The sequence below is a fragment of the Nyctereutes procyonoides genome, unplaced genomic scaffold (assembly GCF_905146905.1).
Source record: "Nyctereutes procyonoides isolate TBG_1078 unplaced genomic scaffold, NYPRO_anot_genome, whole genome shotgun sequence".
Classification (NCBI taxonomy): Eukaryota; Metazoa; Chordata; class Mammalia; order Carnivora; family Canidae; genus Nyctereutes; species Nyctereutes procyonoides.
Window position 1 is genome coordinate 32,336,096 of NW_026575132.1, and position 23,044 is coordinate 32,359,139.

At 48.8% G+C, this 23,044-nt stretch overlaps 1 protein-coding gene across 1 annotated transcript in view; it reads right to left on the bottom strand.

Annotated features, from left to right (window-relative positions):
• Positions 1–2,209: 2,209 nt before the first annotated feature.
• TMEM273 (transmembrane protein 273) overlaps positions 2,210–23,044 on the bottom strand; it is a 41,640-nt gene continuing 20,805 nt past the window's right edge. The window contains exons 2-6 of the mRNA XM_055345040.1: positions 15,199–15,252; positions 14,190–14,330; positions 12,936–12,966; positions 8,847–8,870; positions 2,210–3,525 (exon numbers count right to left, since the gene is read on the bottom strand). Of these exons, the coding sequence (XP_055201015.1) occupies positions 3,501–3,525; positions 8,847–8,870; positions 12,936–12,966; positions 14,190–14,330; positions 15,199–15,252 (275 nt within the window). The 3' untranslated portion in view covers positions 2,210–3,500. The remainder of the gene's footprint in view (positions 3,526–8,846; positions 8,871–12,935; positions 12,967–14,189; positions 14,331–15,198; positions 15,253–23,044) is intronic.

Sequence of the window (23,044 nt, forward strand, 5' to 3'; positions counted from 1 at the left end):
CCGAGGCATAGCAAAGTTAAACAGTTTGTCCAATTCACAAAACAACATTTGGCTACAGAGCCTACAAACTCCATCATGTACCTAAACTGCACAGAGAGAGGATCACAAATGATGAGAAAATCATAAGTCAGTGGAAACTCCAGTACCATGAACACTAAGATGCAAGATATGCTGATAAGTGAGGCTGGAATGTAGGAGGCCTGAGCAACTGCCCCACTCTCTGTGTAGAGATGTACCACTCACTTGTCATCCAGTGATAACGTACATGTGAAAAATCCTATCCTTTGATGGATGATTAATTTATCTGACAAGTCTGAGATGATGACAAATGACTCAGAGGGAAAAGAACCAGTCAACAGAATGGGCCCTGAGCACAGCCCAGACCTGGCCCCTTTTAGACGTCATGTCACAGGCACCATGGGCTTGTATCTTCAGGCTCTGCTCCTCTCAACCCCCATTTGACTGAGCAACCCCATGTACACTCTATCTCACAGAAAAAAGCCTAGGACTCCTCCAGGCTTACCCTCCCCTACTTTCCCCCCAGGATCCCGGAGCATATTCTGGAGCAATCTCCAACACATGTGTTTTTAATCCCAGTACCCAAGCATAAACACTTGCAAGCATGTGGGGTTCACTCTCCCTAAATGTATCCCACCCTTCGGTGCCCTAATGCTTGACACAGGAGACCAAAGACCAGCTGCAGAGCCTGCCCGAGGCTAGCACTCTCCAGGTCCTCCACATTCTACTCAAAGGCACCAAACTTTAGGAGCGATGCTGAGTCACATTCTCCTTCTTGATCAAATCTACCCACCAGTAATTCTTGACATCTTCGCCTCCAATCCCCATCCCAACACATCTACCCTCTGCATCCTCGCTGCCAGCACCCTAGCCCAAGCCACACTTACCTCTTACTTGGACTGGGGCGAGGATACCAAGCAGCGCTCTTGGGACCCCAGAGTGATATTGACATGACTTATTTGAAATCACAATAATTCTCATATTTTAATCTCCATCTGCTTGTTTGTCTACTCTCAGCTATTTCCACACTTGGATGATGAAAAGGCTTATCATTCATCAACTTATTCAAATCCCCATTTATTTCTTAAAATTCTATGGTATGTATACCTTAAAACACACATAAAAGAATATATAGACACATATGCATTTGCTTTTTAAATTTTTTTTTAATTTTTATTTATTTATGATAGTCACACAGAGAGAGAGAGAGGCAGAGACACAGGCAGAGGGAGAAGCAGGCTCCATGCACCGGAAGCCCGACGTGGGATTCGATCCCGGGTCTCCAGGATCGCACCCTGGGCCAAAGGCAGGCGCCAAACCGCTGCGCCACCCAGGGATCCCCTGCATTTGCTTTTTATGTATTGATTTTAATTCATAGGTTCAATGTAAATATATTTTACACTTATAGACATAGAAATTGATGCTCATTTTTTATTTGTTGATCTTGCCAGTTATACCTCTCCCATCTGACCTTCTCCTCCTGTGGGTACCAAGTCCTGGAGGTAGAAACCACAGATATGCCCATGGACCCTGGCTGGCTGCCACTGGCTGCTGGCTGCCCCATCCATGTAGGGATGGCTCTTCCTTCAAGTGTTTGAGGATCATTGGTCCCCCTGCTGCCCCACTGGGCTGGGTGTTCGGCCTGCCAAGTTGGGCTGTTCAGGACCTGCATGTGTTCCAGGGGCCCCAGGGCCTACTAGGCTGGGAAGACAGGAGCTTCTCTAACCCTCGGCCTCTGCTACCATACTCCCAAACCACTGGGCGAGGCAGTCAGAATGGCCCTCACTCATGACACTGCATTTACACACACAGTGACCTCTTGTGGCTGTCTCCAAACACTTCCAAGTGCTCTTGCCTATTGGAACTTCCATCCCCAGGAACTGCTACCAGGGAGAATATCTGTAGAGAGGGGCATCAGAGAGCTTCCAGTTGGACTTCCACAGAAGGAAGCCACTGACCTTGAATTTGGGGTGGAAGCCAAAGGGACCCATTATATGCCATCTCCCAGGGCATGTCAGACTTTATAACCCAAGGAGAGAACATTGGCTTCAGCATATTTCTTTGTTCTTCACCCAGGAAACTCTGTGTGAGGCTAAAACAAAACCTAAAACAGAACCCAGGAACAGTGCTAGGAAAATATATTGTGATGTGGGATGGAGGAGAGGACTCCATGGTTTTGTTGTATCTATAGAAAATGATTACTGAGAATCCTGAGGCATTCACCTTCAGTTTGTATGTGCCTTTGCCATTCAGAAACCAGAAGTCTTAATTAAAATGCTGCTAAAAGAAGCAAATCAATTAACAGATACCTTACAAGATGGTTTATTCTATCTTATACACAGAAAATTGCTTATGAGTATCATGTTACCGCTTTAGGTTATCAGCTAACAAAGGCTTCTAATGAACTACGTTGTTATCAAGTCAGATAAAAGACACCCTGGGAATCCAGGCAAATTATTATAACACAGCACTTTGTTTTGAAATATTGCTCATCTTTCATCACACACAAGGAGAATAACCCAATCCAAAAAGAACCAGCCCACACAATCACCTGGATTTCTGTTTAATTGGAAAGGCAAAGAGTATTCCATAATGCAGCCCCAGAAATACAGGGTTAATAGTATAGGGGAGAGAAATGTTAACAGGGTGTGTGCCACACAGCCTTAGGTTGATGACAATAATAAAAAGATAGGGGTTTCCTAAGCCTCTTCCAGTCATGTCCTCCACACAAAAGCCATTCACATTTGTACCAATAACCATAAAACTATGGTAAAAATATAACAGTAATCCCTTACATTTGTGTAGATCCCTACCATTGGCACATCATTGGCTTTTTCAATTAATCCTTCATTGGTTCCATCATTTGCAGAGCTGCAAGCCATTCTGTGGCCACTGAGACCCCTTCCTCTCCGGCCCAGCCCTCCATTTCTTCCTGTGGGAAGTTAGTCTTTCATTCATAAGCCTGGAAACTATCCCATAGTCTTCATGTCTCAAGAATCCTGAATATTCTCAGGGGAATTCTTATGGCAACAGAGGAGGTGAGGCCATCAGTTCTAGAAAATGATGCTTACCTGTTGATAGACAATAGTGTTAAGGAGGTTGTGTCTTGACTTTCATCTCCATTCCATGAGCCATTTGCTATGGGTAGGTTCCATTGATATGGATACAATGCTACCATAGAATCATAAACAGCTCCACTATGGAGGACCAGGATAGACTGTGGATTTATTGGCTTCCATCCTTTCTTACTGCAGGATAAAGTGCTTGTGCCTCCATCTATGTAGTCAGCTTCTTGTGGAAGAGAATTGATATTTTCCTTTAGGACAGAAACACTGTAGACTTCATTCCATATATTACTTGCTCTGAGCATTGAGCTCCACATGAAGGTCCATCTTTGGAAGTTCAAATTCATGACATCCCTGAGACTGAAACTGTGGGAAATTGTCCCAGACTGCCCAGCCTCTCCTGAAGAGGTCACTTATTTAGAGCTCAATCACTTCTGCACCTCTGGAAAGGAAGAGAACCATCAGGAAGACCTAAAGACAGAGTGATTATGCTCTAACTAATCATGGCGTATACTTATAGGCTTAATAGTGAGCAGCACACACTAGTAGGTATGAAAGAATTCATTAGCTTATTTCAGCAAGGTGAGACATTTCCCCATGCAGTATAGAAAGTGTGTGAAGGCCAGTGGCTTCTAGGTTAAAGGGAGAGTTTTTCAGATAGAGCCCAACTGAGAGGTTCTTTTCTGCCTGCCAATCTCAAGCCACAAAACCTCACCCACCCTAGTGGCCAAAAGGGGGGTTTAACCCCAAGGTTAAAAGGCACATCAGCAGGAAAATGCCACTTTATGTACTTGAAGAGATTGCACCCATCTAAGAAGATGCTACAGGTAACAAGGTAGATGGACCTTTGCAAAAGTAACTAGAAACTAGGTACATTCAAGTCTAAACTTGTGCTATTCCAGAAGAAGAGACTTGTCCACACATGGCATATCTAGCTCTATCTCTGTATCTACCTAAAATTAGTAGCACAGAAGAAAAGATGAGGTCACCAAACCAGACCCCAATATAGTAGAGCTCAATAAAGTAGGGAACAGCGCCTGCTGTGGACACTTTCAACTAAAGGCCTCACCAACCCACCTATGCACAGAGACTGAATTCACACCAACATCTCACTATAGTTTCTCATAACAGTTATAATTTTAACAGAATTGCATATCTATGTTTACACTGAATGTTGCATATTTGTTTATGCCATCCAATTGTGCATGCTTGATCTCAGTGTCTGGATATCTAACATGGGAGAAGGGACAGTAACAGCATAAAGATGGGGCAGAGTGAAGCATCAGTGGGATAAGCCAAGCCAAATGCCATAAAAGAGATAGCACCTACCTACCCGATGTATGGAGGACCAAGGACGCACATTGAGATTGGAGTTACAGAGCTTGATGGCAGCAGAGCCAGCATGGAAGATAAGCAAGTTGGAAAAAAGCAAGGATAGTGACAGGAGTCTGAAGGGATTGCAAGAGAGTCTAAAGGCTGTCAGATGTTTGTGCTTCTCCTTTAAAACATGGTGGGTCCAAAAATCAGAGTTTAAGTTGGATGGTCTAGAGGAGCAGGGGCTCAAAAAAAAAAAGTTCATATCTTATATTATCTTTAACAAGTCCTGAATTCAAAGGACCCTTTCAGGGGTTATTAAGAACAGGATCCAAAGTGGCTGGGCCTATGCAGCATTTGCTCTTGAAATACTGATGTTTGCAGAAGATGGAAAAACCAGAAAGGCAGCCTCCTCCTATTCTTGATGGTCCTGAGCTGGAGAAGTGGCACCTATGACTTACTCCCTGGAAGAAGTCATTCTCTTACAGAGCAGTCACTCCCCTGCATACAGATGTGCCACCAGTCCCTAGAGAGACAGGCATAACATGCAAGAAAAGATAAGCTAGGCAGAGGCTGGGATAGTAGCTGCCAGCTGGACTAGCAGGTGAATCAGGTTGCAGACCTGGCCTGGGTGTCAAGAGAAAGAGAAAAAGACTTTTGAAGATTGTATCTGCACTGTTTCCACTACTATTTAATATTAGTGGTTTTAGCCAATGCAATCAGAGAGGAGAAAACAATTAGAGTCATAAGAACTGGGAAAAGCAATCTACAATTTGGCAGATGACATAATATTATGAAAACCCAAGGAAATCAAGCAGAAAACACACACAATAAGACCATTCAGTAAGGCCATCACTATACAATTAACATACAAAAATAATCCATAAGCAGTCAATGACCAAGTAAGAGACATAATGGGAAACTCCATTCTTAAAAGCAACAAGAACAGAAAAATACTTAGGAATAAGCTTAAAAAGAAGTGTGAAAAACCCATAAGGTCAAGCCAAAAACTCCTTAAGACACATAAACACAGCCTTGCAAAAACATCATAATGAAGTCAGTCATCCTCAGTCTAACACATGAATGTAATGCAACCCCAACAAAAATACAAAGGTGTTTGCTCCATGAATAGATTCTGGAGTTGGTTCTGAAGCTCATACGGAAAAACAAATATGCAAGATAGCTAGAAGAGAATAGCAAGAATGTGCTCTTGAATAGGAAGCACAATGGGAGTGTGCCAGATGGCAGAGTGAACCATGAAGTCTGTAGAAGTAAGAGTGTGGTACTAGCACAAGAATACTCAAAAATATGATGGAAAATAATATAAAGTCCAGAAATAGCCCAAGTACACATGGGAATTTAGAATACAACAAAGACTGAAAATAAAACTGGGGAAAATAATATTTTCAATTCTGATACTGAAATAGATTGCCATTTGGGATAAAGATTAAATTGGATCCATATGTCATACTACACACCACAATAAATGTTAAATGGATCAGAGATCCAAACAATAAAACTTTTCAAGAACTAGAATATATATATATATTATATATATATATTATATATATCCATATGTAAACATTTTTAATTTTATGGAAATTGTATATATATAATTTTAATTAGATACATTTGTGTAAAAGGAACACAGGAAGATAAAGCAAAGACTCTTGAAAATAGTGATCTCCACACAGTGGGTGGGGACAGAATAGAGTGGGCAGGTACGGGAATGAGACTTCTCTGAGTTTACCTGTTTACATTTTAATCTACATGTTTCACAACTCAAAAAAAAATAGAATTAAACTAAAAGAATTAAGAAAGAGAGCATTAATTTTTTTTTAAAAAGATTTTATTTATTTATTGATGAGAGACACACAGAGAGAGAGGGAGGCAGAGACACAGGCAGAGGGAGAAGCAGGCTCCAAGCAGGGAGCCTGACGTGGGCCGGGTCTCCAGGATCACACCCTGGGCTGAAGGCGGCGCTAAACCGCTGAGCCACCTGGGCTGCCCGAAAGGGAGCATTAAAATAGCATACACATGGATACCAATCCTATATCAAATTGAGAGCATAATCACAGAGAAAATAACTAATTCAATTTGAATATAATACTTGGTACACACAAAAGCTAAATTCTCAGAAAAAAAAGAAAATTTCAAGCTACTAAGCAAGTTTGTAGTTGCAGAGTGTTGTGATTATGGAAGTATTTTGTGTAATATTAGAGAATAGAGCAAAAGGGTAAAAATATTTATATAGAACAGGGTTTTGACTTTGGAGGCGGCAAAACAAATATGGAGTGAAGAAAGCTTAAGAAGAGCCTTATGGTATTAAATTTGTGGTTTAAATATACATTTACTGATTCAGTCCTGGCCTCTCAGGCCCTAGAAGCAGTGATGTCTCAGGAGCCATGAGCACACATTGTGTCCAGATCTTGTCTTCTAAAAACTATTCCACATCAAGAAAGAAAAAAGGGAGCACCTGGGTGGGTCAGTGGTTGAGCATCTGTCTTTGGCTCAGGGAGTGATCCCAGGGTCCTGGGATTGAGTCCCACATTGGGCTCCCGGGGTGGAGCCTGCTTCTCCCTCTGCCTGTGTCTCTGCTTCTCTCTCTCTCTCTCTCTCTCTCTGTGTGTGTGTGTCTCATGAATAAATAAATAAAATATTTAAAAAGAAGAAAGAAAGAAAGAGAGAAAGAAAAAGAAAGAAGAAAGAAAGAAAGAAAGAAAGAAAGAAAGAAAGAAAGAAAGAAAGAAAAAGAAAGAAAACACATTTTTAAAAAAGAAAAAACAAGGATCTAAGGGGTACATGGGTGATTCCAAGTCTGAGCAGGGACAGTACAAGATGAGCCTGGATACCGTGTTGTGTCAAAAGTCTTAAGAATTGGGGAAAAAAGAAATCTAGGAAATGCTCAAAAGCCACCAAGAAGTGACTGGTTCTGGACGAACCGGGGACAATTTGAGTATCACAAAGATCCATGATGGTGATGAATTGTAATATGTTGTTTATTTCAACAAGTGAGAGAAAGAGAAAAGGGGGAAGGAAAAAGTCTTTTTTTCCAGAAGAATGCCAGCTATTAAATGCAGAAGGGATGCTAGCATTAGAAATGAAACTCAGTATTTGTAACCCCCAATGCAATAACTGATTCAAACATGGATTGCGAACAGATGCAAAATCATTGGGTGAAGAATCACTGGAGGTCAGGATGTTCACGTGGTCTCAAAGTATCACCCTTCAGATTATCAGCTAATTAGGAAGAGGAAAATTTGTCTCCCCAAAGCAGAGATCTAGTGGTCACTTCCTTAATCAGGGTAGAATTACCCACAGTGAGAGATCCTGGTGTCCTGTGCTTCCTGATGCAGTACAATATTTCTATTGTACACACAATGTCACTCCCATGGTGTTCTTGCAAAAAGTCCCAACCTGCATCTACTCAGGAAGAAACAATCAGACCAGTCCAGAAGATGACATCATACAAATGGACTTTGAAATTGACAATGCCACGGGGAAAGAAGACAGAGAAGTTGTCCAACACAAAAAGAGACAGAACAGAGACAAACCCCATGGATCTGGGTTTGGAAGACTGGAGCTATAAAGATATGTTTAAAACATAATCAGATTTGAATATGGGCTGTGTAATAAATGATATTACTGAATTACTGGTCATTTTCTTAGATGTAGTCACCACATTATGATTATGCTGGAGACATCTGGTTATATATTTAGGGGTGAAATATCTCTACTAACTTAGGGGTGATATTGCTACTAATTTTTAAGTGGATCAGAAAAAAATGTATGTATACAGAATAAAGCAAATGGGGGGAAATATTAACTTGGTGTATCTGGGCGAAAGATGTATTATTATTATTATTATTATTTTGCACTATTCTTTCAATTCTTCCGTGGATTTGAAGAGTTTTCAAAAAGAAGGAAGGTGAGAGCACTTGGGTGATGCATGAGGTGGAGACCAGTGGTCAAGGGAATGTGAACCGTGACCAATCCTGTATACGCAGGCCTCACTGTGAGACCCAAAAGCAACAAGGGAAACAGAGACTTCAGTCAAATTGATAGCTTGATGACACAAAAGTCTTGGAATTTTTTTTTTTTCATCATGTGGATTAAGTTGGCGAGTTCACAGTTTGATGACCTTTCAAGGGAAAAATTTGGCAAGTAAAAGAAAGTGAACTATCCTGCTTCTAAAATCCCATCTTCTCAGCTCTAATCAGGCAAAGAAGCTCCCACAGCTCCATTTTAAATCTCCCTGAAGTGCTACTAAATTAAGACTTTCTGGAAGGGAAAAAAAAAAAACAAAAAGACGTGGATTCCTGGTGTCCCAGCTGAGGCTTGAGGAGTCCTGGCTGGTGGCTAGCAATCCCCTCCCATCCTGTGTGGGGGCCACCTCGGGGGAGCCACTGACTCTCCGTCTCAAAAGGAGTGATTGCTCTTACAACTCACCTTTCGGAGAAATGGAGCTTTGACCTGCAAAACAGAAGAATCGGATGTTCATTAAATCATTCCCTATGACAAAAAGCACACGAGAAGTTTTGCTCTAGGAGAACAGCTTGCCAATTCTTAGATTTTTTCTTTTCAGTCTAACTTCTTCCTGACTCAGCCTGACTCCATCTAGTGTTAGCTTTGGAAACTTGAACTGTGCCTCCCTTCTTAGCAATCCGTTTGTGGAGGAGCGCTGGTGTGATACATGCCAAGAAGGGCTCCTCTAACGTGGTAGGAGGGCTACATCCCTGGGCAGGGGAGGTGGGGAAGGGTCCCATCCAGCTACCCGCCACACCCCTGCGCTGCATCGTTCCTTCCTTCCCTCCAGCCACCTGCTTTTCTCCTGCCCCCTGCTTGTTCCCTTTTCAGGACTTCACTTTCACCAGTGTTGTCTGTGAGTAACCACCGCAGCCACCTCATCCGGATGGACAATGGAAACTGCCTCCTCTAGCTCTGATGCTTCAAAGAATTCAGAACTTCCAAACACACAAAAAACTGGATCATGTGCTGGTATGATTGTCCATGAGAACATAAAGCTACAGCTACTGTTGCTTAAACATGTTTTTAAAGTGGTCTGTTGTACTGCACACAGCAGCATCTTCACACGTACACACACACACACACACACACACACACACACACACACTTGTGGGTTGCTATGAACCATCACAGCATCTCCATCCCTCTACTCCCCACAAGCATGTACACATGCACCAGGATTGGAAATTGGAATTGTCAAAACTTCCATTTTTGTGAATTCCACAATTAAGATATCTCTGAAACAGGATCTGCAGAGACTTCCAGGGGGGCACTGGAGTTCCCAAGGCAAAGTACTCTATCTAACTCAAAGTGCCCCTCTATGCATGCAGGCAATTTGGATAGCCAAGGTAGCGTGCCCTCCCCCATGAGTGGTGAGAAGCCACCATGACCACTCAGTTGTGACACAGAGCCACAGCTAGCCACAATAGCCAGAGCTATTGTGGCCACAATAGTCTATAGCCACAGGCCCAGGGAACCTCAGCCACCCAACAGAGGGCCCTGGAGGCCAGGGTGCCAGCAGAGTCTTCACCACCGCAGATCTCATCTACCCAAAACTGATGCCCATCTTGTACTCCCCACCACAGAGGCCAGCTGGACCCTCAAAAGGCAATGCAGGTTCCAGGCCTGGGGGTTATCTATTCATTTCCAGGTGTCCTCTTTCCCCTCATCAGGAGCTAATCCTTCTCATCCCAGAACTCAGTCCATGGCCACCCATACCCCCAAAGCCCAAAGCCCTGTTTGAACCCCTGATGGAGGTCTGTCTGCCTTGATCCTATAGTGGGAGAGCTTGAATCAGCACCCAGCCCCGAACCATGGGGTTGCTGCCCTGGGTGACCATGACAAGGATGTCCTCCTGGCAAGGGGTCCTAGCTGCACCCTCATTGGAACCTGGCACCATGCCAATCCCCCAAGGATTGTAAGAAGCAGAGCTGCCCCAGTGAGAAGATGCCTCAGGGTAGGGCAAGGGAGGGGCCAGCCAACCTGTCATTCTACTTTTCTCTGTAAGTGGCCCCACAGATTTGGTGGCACTTGAGAGCTGTTTAGCACATTTCTTCTATAAAGACAAATGTGACAATTTAGCCAGGGTGGGTCAGGGTGTGTTTGTATAGGTGTGTGTATGAGAGAAGACACACAGTATCGTGGTCCCCCAGTCCGCAAATGTCCCCAGTTCCACCACACATTTCCAAAAGATTCCTGGGACTGGTCACTCATCCCTCCCCTGCATGAGAACCCCAGGTGCAGAGGAGTTGACATTGCTAGCAAGGGAACCGTGTGGCCATTCCTGGGCCTGGAGAGCACTGCCTCATGGCCCCATTACACCCAGGGTGACCACACGCTCCAGTTTTCCTAGAACTATGCAGATTTATGCACATCGTCCTAACACAGTTAGTAGCAGTGCCTCTTCACTCTCCAGAAGTCCTGATTTGTATGATAAGGTAAACAAACGGTCTCCGTAATCACACTCCTCACCCCCAGCCCAGGCCCCCGTGGGGCGGCCAAACAGCTCGGGTTGGGGGCGTGGGGGGAGAGGATGGGACAGAGAGAGAGAGAGACAGTGAGAGTCAGAGAAGAAGAGGGGCAATGGTTGGAGGCCGAGTTGATGAAACACCCTCTAGGGCCTGGAAGCCAGGACATCTGAAGGAGGGGAGATCCTCAAGGAAGTGAACTTCTGGAGAAAATCCATTTCCAGCTCAGCCCCAGGGCATCACCCTGATGACAGCATGCCGTGCATCTGTCTCATCTCTCTGTTCACTCACAAATCCATCACTCCTTCCATGCACAGGCCACAGCATTTAGTGAGTCCCAGGGAGGAAATGGAGGCGAGTCCATGCTCCAGGCCCCTTCTAAAACCCACCACCCCACTCAGCCCAGACCTCTGTCTGCATGCCAACCTCTGTCTGCATGCATGAGCACCCCCTCTACTTGGAAGTCTGCAGAAGCCTCAGATGCACTGTGTTTAAAAAAGGAGTTCCCATCTCAGTCCCACAGCCCATTGCCCATTGCCCAAACCTGCTCCACCACCTACTTCCCCCGCTGGGGCCTCCCCACTCCCACAGACGATACACTCTTCTGGATTCCTCCCTCTTGCTGGTTGCACCTTCACTCAGCTGCCAGGTCCTGAGCCCACCGCCTCCAGCAGGGCCTTGCAGCAGGTCTGAATCCCGCTAAGATCTTCCCGGCAGGCCTGCCTGTCTCCAGTGGGGTCCCCCCTTCATGCTACTGCAGCATAAAAGATATTCCATCCCTCTGCTGCCTAGAATCCATCGGTGACTGACCAGAAGTTTCAGGATAGGGTTCAGATTCCTTCACTTAGCATACAAGACCCCGACTAAAACTACCCACCTCCCCAGCCTCCTCTGCAGACCTTCATGTGAAGCCTCTGCTCCTGTTACATGGAATGCTTGGTCCCTGGATGTGCACACGGGCACCCATCAGTGGGCCTTCTGCTTGTGTACACTTCTCTTTCTTCCCGCAGAGAACTTCTTCCCATCCATCCACATGCAATTGCAGTGCTGCTTGCACCTCCAGACAACCCGCTTCCCAGCTGGAACATGCACCCCTCTGCATCGCCCAGGCACAAGGCAACACGGGCTTAGCTATGTCACAGCACTCCCCTGACCCCAATCCTGTGCAATGAGCACCCAGGATGTGTCTGTCTCCCTTGCAGACTGAAAGGGAGCCTGTCTTCCTTTAATCCTCAGCACCTGCTCCATGCCATATCGCCCATTCATTCATTCATTCATTCATTCAAAAGCACCCACTCTGTTCTGGGTACAGTGCTAAATGCCAGGGCTACAAAGATGAAAAGAAAGATCCCACCCTCAAGGACCTTACACTTCGGGGGGGGGGAACCATAAAAAGAAATAGATAAATATATCACATAATGTCAGTGATGGAAAGTAATATAAAGAAAAATAAAACTAGGTAAGGGGAAGATAATGATCAGGGGAAGGGTTTCTATTTTAAACAGGCCATGTGCAATGAAATGGTGGCCTTGAAGAAGAGATATGAAGAAAATGAAGGGCAGAGCTTGCAGCTATCTGGGAGAAGAGCATTCCCTATGACAGAAAACAGCAAGTGCAAAGGTCCTGAGGCAGGATTGTCCTCAGAGGACATAGTTTTTGTGCAGAAGACCAGCATGGCTCATTGCCAGCAGGGAAGTCAGGTAGCCCAGAGCAGACCATATGGGCTTCTCAAGTGGGTCATGGCAGGGGCTAAGGACCTCATTCTGAGTGCTGGGGGGAATGTACTTAGGGGTTCTGTGTGGGAGGTGGGGCAGAATGTAACTGAGGGTATGCAGAAACAGGTTCAAGCCCCCTTTGGCTAATGTGCCTTGTGGCCCCCCACTCATGACTCCTGCCTACTGAACCGAAGAAGAGAAGAGTGTGTTCTAGTCTTCTAGGAAGCATTTTGGAGTGGAGAGAAGAGCTCAGATGGCAGGCAAGGAAGCACGATGAATAAAACAGCAGGGAAAAAAATACCCCTCACTTACCACGGTAGTGACCTTACCTTGGGACTCTCCTCTTCAGGGTGACAGTGTCTACACAGAGAAAGCAGGGCATTAGAAAGGAGACACTGTGATCATGATGTGACCCACTCAGTGCCAGCTAAGGTGCGAGTCAGACCCAACCTGACTCAATTAACTCTGAGAGGCTCCCTGGGTCGGGACCACTGGGGTGGTGGTCTTGCGTGGGTGCTCTTCATCCTTCTCCTTTGGCTCTGTTGGCGTTTCTCCATCTAGGTCCCCTCACTGAGTCCGCTTAGCTGGGCACATAAGTGGAACTGAGCCTTCCCTGGAGCCCTCTTATCCCCATCACTCCTCATCATCCCCTTCCCTTGCTGCTCCTGGGCCCTCTTGGTCTAAAGGGATCCAGCATGTCTCCCACTGTGTGATGAAGAGGCTGTTTCTTCTCCCCTCCTATTCGTAGGGAAAATAATGGTAAGCAAACTCCCATGACCAATTAAACCCTTTGCATAATTGGACATGCTGGCATCTCGGGAAGCTCTGAGGCCTACGCCTCCCCTCCCCACCCCAGACTATCCTTCTGCATATCTTTGCAGATAACAACCACATTTTCCAGAGACACAGTGAGGCTCCTTCCTCCTCATCCTCAGGAAAATTTCATGGAAAGCTCCATCATTATCCCATTAAGCAGGCTTCCAGGACTGGGAATGAGTTTTGCCAAGTCCCATCCCATCTTGAGAGAAAGGGGATGCAAATCAATGTCGTATTTTGCTATCAAAACTCACAAACTGACTGTGGGTTGTATTTCCCTACAGTTGCTACAGGATACCCAGAGCCAAGACAGGGTTCATGTAAGCTCTGCTTGGACCAAGAGGACATGGCACCGCTCCGAGTAGAACCTGCCCGGTTTATGACAAAAAAGCAATTCAGCCCATATAACCAGAGTTTACAACACCTCCGCCATGCACTCAGCCTCGTCACCTCTTGGGATCAATTTGATCTGGTCACATTTTTGGATACGGGAATAGATCTTTCTGGCTGAAGCCAACTCACCTTCCTTCCTCACCTTTCTCCAAGAAATCTGATTCTTAGGAATGGAAAAGTACAGAGAAAGAGAGAGAGAGAGAGAGAGAGAGAGAGAGAAGGGAGGGTGAGGGAGGGACAGAGACATAGAGAGGTCGCTGTGTTTCTTTTCAATCCTGCTTGTCCGTCTTTCTCCAGCTAAGTTTCAGAGGGGCCTGCGGGGGTCTCCTGGTCTGGGCAGGCTGCAGCCAGGCTGCGGGTCACTGCTCCCTTACCACTGAAGCCCGGGGTTGTGCTTCTCAAGTTGGAGGAGTCGATATCAAACAGATGCTTCTTGATCATGCAGACCTTCAGGGCCAGGAAGACGGCCACTATGGCTCCACCTAGAGCCGCCCCGATGACGGCGTACTTGATGTCTGTGGGGCAGGGAGAAATTGCACAATGGGTGCCCACGTCCGTCAAACCCTGCCGAGGTCTTCTACAGCTCCCTTCACATCCGGGGTGACGTTCAAAGTCACTCTAAAATTCTGCATTGCAATCCGCTGAAGCCCAGGGGCACACTGGCGCCCTGCCCGCGCCCCCTCCATCCCTCCACTCGGAACAAGATCCTGCTTCTTGGGTTGTGGGGATCACTTCCTGGCAGCTGGTGGCTCACTTCTCCACCTCTCATAGCCCTACCTCACTGACCTTCACATTAGTTCATTAATCGTGTATGTGCTAATTGCCCGCCTGCTCTGTGGTGAGCACAGAAGGGAAAGGGAAAGATCTGACTCCATCCTGAGGGCCCTACAGTGAGCTGGGGTGCCCAGGAGCTCACCCTAATACCAGGTAACAACGGTGCAGCCTGGGCTGCCATGGGAGCCCGGAGCCTTCCCAGAGGAGAAGGGATGGAGATGTCTAGACCCCAGTCTGCAGACTGTGTCATGCCTGCTGGGGTGAGCCCCTGACGTGGAGAGAAGCTGAGGGTGCAGGTGGAAGGAGAGCCTGGAGGCACCGCAGAGTGCAGGGTGCTGTGGGCACCGGAGCCACTCTTACAGAGAGCAGACAAGGGTGGCCCTGATGACTCATGTGGCCTTTGAAGAGAGGCTCTCAAGCAGGTCCACACCCTTGGGATCAAGCTGTGTTAGCTCCGCGGCAGGTCTCGAAGTGAGTGCGGCCCCTGCTCTGTGATGACTGGCAGGAAGCCAGCCCCACTCCCAGCACACCCCCACCTGCCCCTGCCTTCTGGAGTGCCCCCCTCCTGTTCCCTGAGTCCAGCTCACAGGAAGCTGGGCAGCCACCTACCAATTTCTGCCCCAGCAGACTTGCCCGATGCTAATACTTGAGCTCCTCCAATATCTGCAAAGGAAGAAAACCCAGAGTCTGGTTGGAACAAAACTGGTGGCTGTGATGGGACTAGGGATCAAGGGCCAAAGCCCCCTCCCCAACCACTATCTCCCACAAGTCTTGAAAGGCCTGGCACAGCCTCAGGAACGAGAGGCAGAGTGTTCTGGGGCCTCAGGGGACCTCCTCCACACCCACACTGGGAGCAGGGTTCCATCAAGTTCAGTCTAGCCAGCTCTTTCACAGGGTCTCAGCACTCCACGGGGCATGCACAGCACAGAAGATGCAGCTGATGGATGAAGAGCTGAGAAGCTCTTAGGTTCTCTGCCCTGTGCTCTGTTACAGCAGTGCTCTGTGACATTGTTAACACGTGGAGTGCTCCACGCCCAGCATTTGACACGGCATCTGGCACGAAGGAGGTGTTAACGGACATTTGCCAAACAAATGGTGGTAATGGAGCATGCTGCAGGGGTGTCTCACTCCTCTGGCCAGGGCTCGAAAGCTTCTATCAGGAAATGGGGCTCAGGCTGGGACCACAGTCCCTGCAGATTGGCTGTTGAAGAACTAGGGCAGAGCTGTAGGCCTTGCAGGCAAAGGCGCCCAATAACTGGGCATTTATATCGAGGCGATACTGGGTGCGGCACTTGCATGAATGCACTTCCCACTCGCAGTAACAGCTGTGAGAGATAGGTGCTATTATCTTCTCCGTGTGATGAATGAGGAACCAGAGGCACTGAAGACTTGATAATGTGCCCAAAAGCCAAGGGAAGTGGAACATGGCAGGGCCAGGGCCTGAGCCATGCCTCTTGCACTGAGAACCTGTGATGCCCTGCAAACTCGAGTCCAAGGAAGCTAACAAAAGGATGCCACAAGCCGCGAGGTCAAGGGGTGGAGGGGCTTGGGCTGGAGTGGGTGGATGATGAGACTCAAGTCTGGTTCTAGATACAAGCTTCCAGGCAAAGGCAGAAGCAGGAAGTGCCACTACCCCTGCTTCTTAAAGGGAGTGGGTGACTTCACTGGGAGGGGCCAGATCTTCCCCAGCTTAGCTCTGACACAAGCTGACCTCCCAATTCCCCACCTATTGGGGACTGAATGACAGCCCAAAACCACATCTGCTGACTACAGACAATGCTGCCGGGGTGACATGTTGGTTGACACTCTACAGAGGACATCTTGTTCTGCATGTGTTCAGTGGGAAAGGAATCATCATAACGTTTCATTCTGTGTTGGCTCCAAGCCCCGAGGCTGCTCCTGGTCCCTGGCCCCAGACAGGCGCTCTGGGCTTCAGGGTCTCCCACCATGTCCTAGGCCAGGGACTGAGTGAGTGCCCTCCGTGGGATCACCTTTCCAACTGCAGGCTGACAAAATTGGGCGGTGGACACATCCTTCCCAGTAATTCCTGCTAGCCAGCCAGATGGCCACTCGGCGGCAGCCTTTCCCCTCCTTGGGGAGGGAACTCCCGCCTTGCAGCCTTCCCCCTGCACTCCTTCTCTGCCCTGTGCTCTAACAAGCCCCTGGGTGAGGATCAGTCATAAGCATGTGAGCTCAGCCGACCCCTCCCCCCCCATACCAGGGTCTTGAGCTGGAGGAGTCCCTCCTGGCCCATAGACCCCCTGCGAAGCCCCAGTGCTAATTTCCCCTGGTTCTGCAAAGTAGCTGGAGGATGGATGGCCCTAGCAGCACGGGGAGGGGGGGGAGGGGAGGGAGCCCTCCAGTGTACTCCTGCATTCAGGTCTGTAAGAGCCCCAGGAGGAAGTCACAGGGCATGTTCCCTGCTGGGATTCTCTGAGTTCTCTTGCAAACAGAAGGCAGAAGCTTAGCAACCAGAGGACAGACTCTCCAACTCAGGGGAGAGTGGGCACAGTGCTGACCAAACCTAACTTGACTGTCAGCACTCCTCAAAGTGCCCATACTGAACCAGGCACTGGGGACAGGAGCAGAGGTCCCAGAGCCCAGCCCTGGCTGCTGCAGCACAGAGAGCGGAGGGCTGCCTCTACTTGGGTCTCCACCCTCATAGTCTCCCCGTGTGCCCAGAGAGACACCTAGGCTACACCTGTCTGGGGATGGTGCCTTGTCTTCAGGTGCACAAAGGCACCTGTAAGTACAGGATCTGAGGCTAGAGTACCTGTGTCCTCTGCATGCCCCCTTTGAACATCTATCCCTCCCGAAAGAGCCTGTCTCCATTAGAAACGACAAATACCCACCATTTGCTTCAATGTGGATGGAACTGGAGGGTATTATGCTGAGTGGAGTAAGTTAGTCAGAGAAGGACAAACATTATATAGTCTCATTCATTTGGGAATATAAAAAATAGTGAATGGGAATAAAGGGGAAAGGAGAAAAAATAAGTGGGAAATATCAGAAAGGGAGACAGACCATGAGACACTCCTAACTCTGGGAAACGAACTAGGGGTGGTGGAAGGGGAGGACGATGGGGGGTGGGGGTGACTGGGTGATGGGCACTGAGGGGGGGCACTTGACTGGAATGAGCACTGGGTGTTATTCTGTATGTTGACAAATTTAACACCAATAAAAAATAAATTTCTCAAGAAAATAATGGTTCTTAAAATTACAATTAAAAAAAAAAAAAGAGCCTGTCTCCAGCCCTCCTCTCTGCAGCCCCTCCTACCCCAGTCATGTAGAGCACAGCCTGCTTCCACAAGTGATTTCCAAACAGGATAGAAGCCTCCTATAAGAGTAAATGGTCCTAAGACCTTGAGGCTTCCAGGGTCCCCTCCCCTGGGACATGAGAGGGCAGCCCTCAGGGAAAGGCAGCAACAGGATTGCTCCCTACAAGAGAGCTGCGGGTACAGCATGGCCTTGCCCCATCTCAGTTGGAATCCAACTCACTGAGAGTCCATCCCTGACGTCCAGACTTCCTGTACTGTCCAGGACACCTGTTGGGCCTGCCCTCAACAGGAGCTGGAATGCTTCACCACCCTTATTTGGGCAGAATCGGGCTATGTGGTTCCAGTTGTGGGGTGGTGGGCGTGTGGGCACTCAGATGTTTTTCTATAAGTATCTGAACTAAAAATAAGGAGAAGCTGCCCTAAGTATTTGTCAATTGATGCCGGGTCATTTTCTTCTTGGAACTTAAATATTGCAGAATGGCTCCTAACTTTAGATTTCACAGATTCTAATGTTCCTAGCCAGAGGAAGGGGCTTCAAGAGTCTAGACAGGCATCCATCATCTAACACTATCAGGAAGTGCTTGCAGTATGCTCTGGATAGGGCATCCAAGAGCAATCCAAGACCCCTGTCCCCCATAAAGGAGCTCATGGAGTGACAAGGGAGACAGAAGGAAAAATCAGAGTGTCATGGATGACAGCCAGTACCTTTCTGGAAACCTCAGTCTCCACTAGATAGAGGAAGTCTGAATGGAAGCATGTAGAATGGATACTTGCCGTGTGGCCTGCACACCTCTCCTGACCCCTTGGCTGCTAGAAGTACCTTGGCTTTCCTTTGGGTCACCATCTCCATGTGATTCCCCCGAGGGCAGGCTCCCAGATGAATACATGGACCTACCGTAACTGGTAAATTAGCATATTCCATCTTCCTGTCAGCAGTGACTGGTTTGAGGGGTGGGGCAGGAGATCCATTTCAGGCCAGTAACACTCAACTCTGGGACTTCAAGGGAAATATGGGGAAACAAGAGTATCTTCCAGAATTTGGTAATTGTGGGGCTGAGAGTGGCCTACTGGAACGAGAGACCCTGCTGGGACTGAAGCCCCCACAGATGAGGGTCAAGCTGAGACCAAGTCTTCAAAAAAGGTTTTGAGTTCCTGAATCCAGCTGTGCCTGCAACACCTCTTCTTGACTTACCAGTCACCTTAGTAAGGAAACACTCTCTTTATCTTAATCTTATCCAAGCTAAGGAACGGTCATCCACAATCAGAAGAGCGCTGATGACTTAGGTGGCAGGTCTTTCATAAAGCGTTACCAGAAATCAGGTTGGCAAGGCAGAGAGGGGAGCAGAGAATGCCAGCTGTGAACAAGTTGCTTACAACACAACCTCTGATAAATCCAACTAGGATCCGCAAGCGAAGCAATCATTGCACCTCTGCCTTGGCACGAGCTGTCTGATGCAGCGCCTTTCTTGTTCCTGTGGAAAGTTCTTACTTATCCTGTAAGACTTAGCACAAATCCACCTCTTCTGGAAGTCCCCTTCCTCAGTGTTTGGGATCACCCCTGTCACATTGTTGCACCTCTGCCCCCGCTCCCCTTATGCTGTCTGGCAGGTCATTCTGTGGCACAAAGAATATATACTTCAGGATAAGCAGTCCTGGATGATATGTGAGGTTCCTTGGAACTAGTTTCTTTTCCTGCAAGATGCAGAGAAAAGCTGGGAGGATAGAACCTTGAACTAATTGGGAAGTGACCCCAAATCTCCTGAGCATAAAACCAGAAGTGGTTTCAGGTGATAAGACTGAGTATCCAGGACCTAATGATATTGAGGGCTCAAGAAGGAGGTCAAGTTTGGCCACAGAAAAATGAGTGACCATTGCTCCTGTAACTCTGAGGCGGGAAACACTCATGGGGTGCGCACAGAACACACGTGACACACACATGACTGCCACTGCTGTGGGCGCTTCTGTCTTCCCTGCCCGAGGTCCCAGATCAAGTAGAGCACAGCGAGCGTCCCACTGGGGGAAAGGATCGCATCAGGGACTGGAAGTGCAGAAGGAAAGGGAGCAGTCCGATTGTTTTTCACCCCTGGGTTGATCCTGGGCCCCACTCCTCTTATCTGAAAATGGGGACTTAAGACCCTAACATGTAGAAAGGACTCGCTGAGACAGCCTCTTCTGCTCATTTGTCCCCAGCCTACCCCCACCCTGAAATGTAAGCTGACCTCACGGTCCGGTGGAACACAGGCGTGCTCCTGTGATTGAGCTGCCTGGACGCTGTAGCCATTCATTCTCCCTTCCCCTCCACTGGGCTCATGGAGGGGGTGCACCTCTCAGAGAGACCAGGCCAGTGGCTGGGGTCCCTCTCATCCCCCAGAGGGCGGCTTGATGCTGCAAATTAAACAACATGAGGTCTGAATGCAGGTAGAGGCTTCAGTCCTCTCCTGAGTGGAACCCTGGGCCAGCCTGGGTGACCAGCCCTCCCTGTGGCTGCTGGCTGTGTGTTAGGGTCTCAAGCCTTCCCCCTGGCATGGTTGTGAGGTGCAGAAACCTCTGACTCCCTGTCCACCAGTCTGGGAACCTCCTGACACTGCTCAGGCCCATCCCACCTTCCCATCTTGTTGGGCAGACTGCAGTGGTCACCTCCGAGTGCCAGGCCCAGCTCCTCTCTCAGGACCGTGGTATTCCCTGCCTCCCTGGGAAGGCCCTAGACCCAGGAGGACCCTGCACCTGCAGGAGTCGTGCAGCTTCCAGAGAGACAAAGTGAAAGGAAAACCGAGGGGCAAGGCTAGCAGAGCAAAGATGTCTCAGGGGTGAGGTGGGGGCCTCCGTCCACAGCCAGAGAGCACACCGAGTCAGACCATCAGCTCCCTAAATCCAGCTCAGCACCCCTGGCTCCGCCAGCCGTATGCCCTGGTGCCCCAACATGCCCACTGAGCAGGGAATTCCTCACCCAGGGTCTCTGTCATACATGGAGGTCTGCAGCCATCAGCCAGCCAGGAGGACCAAGGGGTGCCCACCCTAGACTGGGGGAGTCAGAGAGGGACCCTGGGAGTAAGCAGTATTTAAACTAAAAACAAAAGGAGAAGTGAAGAGAGGGGCCATGTAATGGGCCCAGGCAGGGAAGGTGTCCAGGCAGAAGAAAAGGCACCAGCAAAGGCCATGAGGCCAGAGCAGGAGTCCGGGCCTGGGAAAGAAGGTGGCAGCTCAGAGAGCAGCAAGCGGGGGCGGGGGGGGGGGGCAAACTGAGGCTTCTCAGGGTTCTTCAGAGGATGAAGGTAGGACAGCTAGCTGGGACACAGCTGCCCTGAGCAGGAACTAGAATGCAGAGGCCACCAGAAAGAAAGAGAGGTTGACCCGAGGCTATGAAAGGCAAGGGAACATGCCTTCAGCTTCCAGAAATAGCCCCATAATTAAGAGGAAAATAATCCTGGTGGCTGACCAGACAGTACCAAAACTTGTGCCCACTTTGTTTTTCCCAAGCAATCTTTGCTAATTAATTCTTAAAGATTCTCACAATGGGATTAAAACACTCAGCTACAGAAGCCAAACTGATCAATACCTTTCCAGGCTAATGGAGGGGCTGGAGGCAGGGAGCCGGCTTTGGCCCAAGGTAGAACCAAAGGCACTCCACGAATGGGGAGTGGTCCTGAAAGGGGCAGGATCCGCCCCCCACGCCCCCAGGCATCCCAGACCCATGCTGGCCAGCAGGTGGTGACATCACACGCTGTCACACCTAACAGGGTTGCTGCTGGAATGTTTTGGGAGCCAGAGGTTCTGGAAGCAGGGGGAGCCCGAGGCTGCTCTGGTGGGGTGCGTGGTGGTGTCCAGGGAGGGCAGGACTGGAAGGAACACCCAGCTAACTCTACACACACTGGTTGAGGGGGTCGGCTCGTCTTCGAATGTCTCCGTAGGAGCGTGAATGCCTAATATGCCTGACTCCATGGTGAGTGGAAAGGAATGAATGACCCTTAGACCAGAACATGTGAGTCTCCATCTGTCATGGTTTAGCCAGTGGCTCAAGACCAGACACGACATGACCTCAGCTCAGGCCACTCTGCCCCGGGACTGGCCACAGGAAGCCTGCCGAATCACACTCAGAGGGCTCCGAGAATGCCCTGAAGGTGTGTGGGCACAGCCTGAAGTGCAGGAGGGGACTCTCCTCCAGGGGCCCTCAGCCGCTTGAGAGGGTGTCCTCAGTTTTCCTAGAGGCCGCGGGGTATGTGAGGAGCAGAGCATGCTAGGAAGCAGCTCTGGGCATGAACTCAGGTCAGAAGGGAGATTGTCCTCCCCATCAACATTACCAGAAGTCACAGAGCCGAGCGGAGGCCTCCAGAAAGCTGTGTGAGTCCAGGTGGGGGGCAGCCCACACACTCAGCCTTGGGGCTTCAGACCAGGGAAGGCCCCTGTGCAAGACTGCCTTTGCAGAGAGCAGGGGGGGCTGGAAGCAATGTAGAATAACTAATTAATGATGGTAAAGTATTGTGGAAGGGGAAAGCGCTGCATAACCATTAAGTGGTGGGGTTATTATTATTCATGCAATATTCATACTGTGCTCCTCAGCCTCTGAGAAGCTCTACTCCTCTGCAGTCCTTGGAGACCAGCTGAGGGAAGCATGTGGGGGGGGGGGTGGCTGTGGGATGACAGCTGGCCTGGCCCTCGGGGAAGGCCCGAGAGAGCACCAGGGCCTTGGCAATGCCACACCGTCTGCCTCCATCCACCAGGACTGAGGGTCTCTCTGAGCCCTACTGTGTGTCAGGGTCTGTGTCAGGCATTTCTTTTAAGGCAGCTGTAACATTTGCAGAGCTGAGAGCATGCCACTGTCTAAATATGTAAAAGTTAGAGACCCGCCCACACAGGACCCAGCCCTGTTTGTTCCCCAGAGCCCTGCAGTCCATTCCCCACGGGTCATCTTTCCGAGGGGGAAGCTCACCCTCCCAAGGGCCCAAGGCCTGGCTGATCTTCTGGGTGGAGCAGGAGGAGGCAGGGCCTGGCCTGGCCTCCCAAATGCCAGGATGCGGCAGGCTTCAGGACCTGGCCTTCTGCTCGACACCTCACTTTCCTGGCTGTACTTCTGGCCAATGCTGAGGCATGCCTCCCAGATGAGCTCACCAAGGGGAGGAAGGAAGTGAGATTTTTCTGGTTATCTGCCAAGGAATGCCTGTTGGCCACTCAAATAAGAG